At 41.5% G+C, this 6,929-nt stretch overlaps 1 protein-coding gene across 1 annotated transcript in view; it reads right to left on the bottom strand.

Moving 5' to 3' along the window:
- Positions 1-1,158: 1,158 nt before the first annotated feature.
- PSAT1 (phosphoserine aminotransferase 1) overlaps positions 1,159-6,929 on the bottom strand; it is a 24,472-nt gene continuing 18,701 nt past the window's right edge. Inside the window, exons 8-9 of the mRNA XM_012650661.1 lie at positions 2,989-3,126; positions 1,159-1,769 (exon numbers count right to left, since the gene is read on the bottom strand). Coding sequence (XP_012506115.1) covers positions 1,664-1,769; positions 2,989-3,126 — 244 coding nt within the window. The 3' untranslated portion in view covers positions 1,159-1,663. The remainder of the gene's footprint in view (positions 1,770-2,988; positions 3,127-6,929) is intronic.

The following is a 6,929-nucleotide window of genomic DNA, read 5'->3' as shown; positions in this document are numbered from 1 at the left end:
GACGACAGGGATGTGCAACCACATGTGAAGGGTGAGGAAGGAGGGGAGGCTGACCCTGAGCACTATTAACTTAAGGGTTGTGGTTATTATTGACATCCTGCATCGAGCCCTTGTTTTAAACTCTTGAACATCTTTTTCTGATGACATGGGCTTGAAGTTTAAAAAACAAATCAAAATCGAAAAAAAAAAAAACCTCTTAAACATCCCTGAGATAAGTGAGGGAATTATTTCAGTCCTCCTTTTAAAGCCTGGGAGGCTGAGACCGACCAGGGCACCCAACCAATCAGTGCAGAGACGGGATGAGAAAGCAGTGGAGTCCTCATTGTGCAATCAAGCAAAACAGGAAGAAAGCTCAGAACTGTTCTAGTGGAGTGTTTCTGGGGTTGATAGGACAAAGTTCACAGAACTTTACACCTTGAGCTGCGATGGAAGGTGATTTGCTGATAACGTACATTCCAAAAGCAAATGGAAATCTACCATACTGCATTGAATCATCTTTAAAACATAAATGCACAAGACTCAAGTCTTACACCTTTGGTTGAACTAAATTACCCCAATTAAGTGCTACTTTTAGAATCAAGTTTTCCCATCATAAATTTTAAAAGAGAATCATGTGTCTAAAAAGCAGATAGAGAAATTCATTAACAAGGACTGAGATGTTTCAGGACTTTAATGTTCTTCACATATTCAACATAAAATACCGACAACAGATAAACAATAGGCAAAAATACTTTCCATCAGAGATCTAGAACCCAAAGTATCACTGTGGTCAAACACTACAAAGGAAACAGTCAAGTGAACAAAAGATAAGGGCATTTAACAGAGATTTTCAGTTTAACAGCATAATTCAAAAAAAAAAAAACAAACCATCCAACCAACCTTCTCTTCCACCCAGGGAAAGAAGAGTAAAAATGAATCAAGAACTTCTAGATCTTGTCCATGAAACAGCTTAAAAAGGACAGGAGGGCTAAGGAGGGAGCACACCTGTTGCTAATGGAATGCTACAATGCAGAGGGTCAAGGATTTAACAAATTCTAAAAGTCTCTCCAGGTATTACTGAGAACCATATTATTAGAAATATAAAGTATATGGTATTAAAAACAGATCTATATAATCTCGTATATAGTCACTTTATCTCTTTATGAGGAAGATCTGCAGTCTGCCCTTTTACCTGCTACTCCTAAATGCTCACCAAAAGATCAGCGTTGACCTTAACCAACAGCTGCCGAATCCGGGAGCACCTCCTGCCCCACTGTCTAGATTCAGCACCTAGAGAACCTCACCTACCCTCCATGCTGTGTGTTCCCACAGTTCCCGAAATAATTAATTGCAATTTGCATTATTAAGTCCACAGGTGCATTTGAATACTGAGCTCTAGCTAGAAAAAGCAATAGCAAAGACAAAATAAGCTGGAATTCATTAGAAAAGCAACAGGAAAATTTTAAAAATGCTTCCAGTTCAAGTCAGAATTAAGATGGCTATTAGGTCTCCCTTGTTTTGCAGAGCTGTAGATGTTTTGCTGCTGTTCTCTGAAAAAAGAATCTAGAATAAGCATGTTCATTTGAGAAAAATAACCGTATTTGTTAACTGTTGGTAGCCATTCCCAAGATGCCTTAAATTTTGCAGTCGTTCAAGGGCAGAGTATATGCTGGTTAGGATGTTTTCATAGCTGATGCATCTCCAAAAAATTTTTCATGAAGGCGGCCAGCTTCTGAACATCTTCGATTGTGACGGCATTATACAGAGAGGCCCGGATGCCTCCCACAGACCTAGAGTGACCAAAGATTCGACCATTAAGAACAAAAGCATCTAATTTAGTACCAAAACAACTCTTTTTGTAGCCAACAGCTCCTAAGAGTTGCAATGCTTAAGACCATCATGTCCAACTTCCCACCTGAAAACCCCCAACAGGTGGTAAAGAGCTTCCCACATCTCGGTCATTGGAAAATCCTCCCTCACGCAGTGAAGGTTCACCAGGCTGACATTAAACTTAGATTCATTCAAACTATTTGTTTTTTTGTTGTTGTTTTTTTGGCCAAACCACCAACTTATCTTTATTTTGTCAAGATATTTAACAATATAAAAAAGTTCATATTTCTTCATTTCAGCTTTTCAAAAAAATTCAATAATAGAAATAGCCAAACGCTGCTACAACACAGAATAAACTGTCATTCATGAAAACACCATGAGTGTAGTTGTCCGTGTCAGCAACCCAGAAACATCGAGCAGCCATGCTTCAGATTGTGGTCTCTTTGCACCACTTCCCAATAAAAGGAACCACGGCTTCTTAGAGAAATGGCCAATTCCAGGTCTGATGTGTTTTGAGAAGAAAAATAAAGCTTCTGTTTTATATAAAAGAAGAAGAAGAAAAAGGAAGGAGGCAGAAAGAAGAAGGAAGGAGGAAGAAGGAGGAAAAAGGAAGAAGGAGGAAGAAGGAAGAAGGCAAACTATTCACTCTTGACAAAGAAAAGAAACAAGATGGGGGAAGAAAAGACAAGTTGGATGAAGATGGCAGTTCTGCTCATCGAGCCATCACGAGCCTGCCATACATGACGTGCTGGCAAGATGAGCATCTCAGTGCCGCTATTCTCACGTGTGAGGACATTTATTTTTCACAGAGCATGCAAGATTAACTACTCCATCTGATGTTCAGCTGGAGTGACAGTGATATTCTAACACCAGAATGGAGTGGTACCAGCCTCATCTGAGATGGGCTGGCAACCTCTGTGCCATACAAGCAGTTTAAGAGGTTTTAAAGGTCATTTTGACCAAACTTCCATGGAAGATGTAGTTCACCATACTCTGAGTTGGGGAATTGTGTGAAGGGTTCCATAAACAACTGGAAAGGCTTACCCATGACAGCTGGTTTTGCCCATCAAGTTACATAACTGCTACTGCAAGCTAAGCAGCCTCCTAGATTTGTTTCATTTCACATTTGAAAAGCTAAGCCAATTCTCTGATGAGTTCGTGGACTGGAGGTGTACTCACCTGTGTCCTTTCAAGGAGATCATACTTAGCTCAAGAGCTTTATCAAGAAATCTTTTTTCTAAAGCATCATCTCCTTTGGCACTGCCAATGCGGAATGGAATATTCATCTTGCTTCTATTTTGGGGCTCCACTGGACATCTGAAAAATGTGTTTATTATTTTAGCTACTTTTCTGAAATTTACAGGTTGTCATTAACAAATCAACAGATTGTTTTAAGTATTTTCTATATGCAAGCAGGAGATTAAAAAAAAATCTGCCCTAGAACATTCATAATTTACTAGGGAGACCAGACTCTTGCATATGGAATGGTGGGTTAGCATCATCTTATATGACGTGTATTTTATTTCATAAGCCTCAGTTTCCTCATCTGCATATTGGAAATAATAATGCCTTCATCTCAAACTAGTTGTGACAGCTCAGTGGTACAATATACATGAAGCTTCCAACACGTGGCAGCCACACAGCAAATGTGAATGATCCTTTCTCTGCAAAGCTGCAGAGAAATAATAAGTTGGTCCCAATAGCGGCTATGAGACAAAAATAATGAGCAGCAACTTTCGAAGGACTTATGACACCCTGTATTGTCCCAAGCTGTGTGACCTTGAGCAAGTTACTGCTATGGCTCACCTTCCTCATCTAAACAGTGGGAATAATAACAGAACTTACTTCGACCTACCTGAAGGTGTTGTGAGAATTAAATAAGTCAGTATTTATAGAGAATTTTTGTGGCCCATTTAAAAATTTTAAAATAGAGGTAGAATCTAGTTCTCTACTTTTCCCATCTGGGATGGGCTTATGACTTGCTTTGGCCAAGAGATTGGAAGAGAAGTGACTGTAACTTCTAAGCCTAGGCCTCGAGGGGCCTTACAGTTTCCCTTTTTGTTCTCTTAAAATATTGCTGCCACTTAAGCAAGTCTGAGCTGGTGTGCTGGAGATAAGTGTCCCAGCCAACACCAGCACCAACTGCCAGACATGTGAAACCATTTTAGACCATCCAGCTCCAAATGAATCACCAGATGACTTCAGTTGAATGAGGGATCCTGAGACCAGCAGAAGAACCACCTAGCTGAGCTCAGCCCAACTTCCCACCCAAAGATTTATGAGCAAAGAAAAGAGTGGTTAAGTCATTAAGTTTGGGGATGTTCTATGATACAGTAAAAGATAACTGACACAATTTAAAACAGTGTGTGGAACACATTAAATGCCATATGAATACCTGTTCAATACAATAAATTTGTTTTTCTTATGCCTAGCACCTTGCATAAGGCATACATAGACTCTCAAAAATGAATGATGAGTGAACTTTTATCCAGGATAGGTTAATATTTGATTTCAGCCTCTGATTTGGAAAATAAGCAGCCAAAATTATTTTCCACCGGCAACCAAAGGAGACAAATTGAAGAAGAGCTGACAGGATACTCCAGAATTTTAAAAAAGCACAATATGTAATAACCCTCTCTCTCTCTTTTCTCAAGTACATCCTATTTTATTCTTACACTTTACAAATGGGATCCATTAAAGTTAAACAGCAAATAAAAGCAGCATGAGAAGTCCCTTGAAGGCACATCCATAATTCCTGTTCAAGTTAATGGGAGTCAAGTGCATACCTTCTGGCAGAAGAAAGGCAAAAAACGGGACCAACCATCTGGAATAAACTTGGAGTCTGAATTCCACGCCCCCCTTATCCACCAGGTGGTAGGTTTCATGGCTGATACTTAAATTAAACATTTTGGCTAACGTCTTTTGATATTCTGTTGCCTCATGCTCCCAATGTGAGGTCTAACCCCAAAGGTAGAGCAACAAAAAGCACATTTAATTTAAGAAAAAAATTACAAGGAGGAAGAATTAAGAATCTGTATTTACAATTCACTCCCCCCAAATTTACCCATCCTATCATGAAAATAGAAGCTACCACAAAGCAATAATGTCATAAAAGCTAGAAATGGAAGATTAAATCGCCATGCCACAAATATTTGCACAGTACCTACAGCAATATGTCTCTATCAAGGGGCTGAGGGGAAAAAAATAAGATTAAGGGGAATTAGTTGTTCTTAATCTAGTGAGAGAGGGCTATGTAGGGAACCACCATTCCGTGGGAGAACTGCCATAAAGCAAAGGGCTGCAGAGGCAGAGAGCCGGGAAAGTAATTCTATGGGAGAAGGTTGACAGGTCTCAGAGGAGGGGACGCAAGTAGTTAGGATGGACAAGGAGGAGGGCCATCTGGCAGAGAACTGCAGCTGCAAAGGCGCAGGGGCCCCCGCAAGTTCACTGACTTAACAGGGGTGTTGACTTCCCTGGCCAGGGAGGCTGAGCAGATGGACAGGTCTGGGCTGTGGACATGCTCTGCTGTGAACTGGACCCTTGAGAGAGGAGCCGTCGGGTCTGCACCACCAAATGAGGTCTGTGTTTTAGAAACACAGCTACAGCACACAGAGGAGAGACTGTGGGGTGGAGAAACTGGGAGGCTGAGAGACCCACTAGAAAGCTCTTATAAAGAACTTTCTAGGTGAGAAACAACAGGTCCCTCACCACTCGCATAAATGAGTAGAACAAGAAGGCTCCACAGCAGCTCCCTTTGTTACATTTTAAATATGGAGGACTATTCTTGACTTCCACAGGGAAAGAGGCTCTCCATTTTCTGGAGGCTCTCCCTCCCTGCCAAAGTTTCCTTTACCCATTTTTAGAGATGCATGGATTATGAAATAAGTAACCTAGATTTTTAAATATCTTCCAGTATCTCAATATTGACTCAAATTGTGTTTGCAAACACTGGGTGAGCCACATCGAGGGTCACTGTGGACTAGATCTGGCCAAGCTCCTCCGTCTGCGACCCCTGAAGTTAATGCCAAACCTCAGAGGCAGCAGGGTCTCTGCCTGAAGGGTTGAGGTAGGAGAAGAGGCTAGGCTGACTGAGAAGCTAACTGCAGGCTCCAGTGGGCACAGAACCAGTAGGGGAATCCCAGGGCTACAAAGATTTAGGAGACAGTGCAGATGGGAGCCAGGGCAAGGGTGGTGCTTCCCAAAGTCCAGGTGGAGCACAGATGAGGAAGGTGGCAACAGGTGTCACTGGAAAATCCGTTTCATGGCCAGAGAAAAATTTAGGAGATGCTGCATTAACAGGGCTGAGCAGGTTTCTTTACTCCCGTGCAGCCTCCCGTGTGCTGGTGTGAATGATGAACCCCAGGAGGTCATACAAGGAACACAGTTTTCCCTGAACATAAGTGACTGAAAATCTCTTCCCATTGCCGGGAAATGGTGTTCCAGACAGCCCCCTGAGAAACCCCAGGACCTCCCAAAGTATCAGGAGACAAACATGAGGAAAGGTACAGCTTCAGCCAGAGACACCCATCTCAGGAAGGTGGTGAGTGTCGGAAGCGCACGTAAGGAAGTTGCAGGAAGTAGGCAGGTGATAATGAGACGTTCATGTCACAATCTGTCCCTCTGAAAGGACATGTCAGAAACAAAAGGAATGAAAAATAAGAGTGCATGAGCAAAGAGCCCACCAAATACAAAAGCAGGCCTCTTACTGCCTGATTTTGTTAATAAAAAATTAAATTTGTACACAATTATGAAAATTTAGAGTAAAAATATGAAAATCTACCATCCCCTTCCCACAGAGGTGGCTACCATTAGCAGTCAGGTAGGCATTCTTCAGGATCTTTTTAAATATACAAGCATCCATGTATGTGTTACATGTGTATATATGTATGTATACACAACTGTTGTAGTTTTTATAAAGACTAATAGATAGGTCTTTTTGTACACTTGCTCTTTTTCCTTTTAGCCTCATGATGTAACATGACCATCTTCCTGTGTCTGCCCAGAGACCTGTTTCATCCGTAACTCCATGCTACCAACAATCCTAATTTCTTTTATCAGATCCCTACTGGTGGGCACGGGGGGTTGTCTCCAGATCTTCAGCATTACATCCTACACTGGAC

Source organism: Propithecus coquereli, unplaced genomic scaffold, assembly GCF_000956105.1.
Source record: "Propithecus coquereli isolate 6110/MARCELLA unplaced genomic scaffold, Pcoq_1.0 Scaffold339, whole genome shotgun sequence".
In the NCBI taxonomy this organism is placed as follows: Eukaryota; Metazoa; Chordata; class Mammalia; order Primates; family Indriidae; genus Propithecus; species Propithecus coquereli.
The sequence above is the reverse complement of the archived record's forward strand: the minus strand, read 5'-3'. Positions and strand labels throughout refer to the sequence as shown.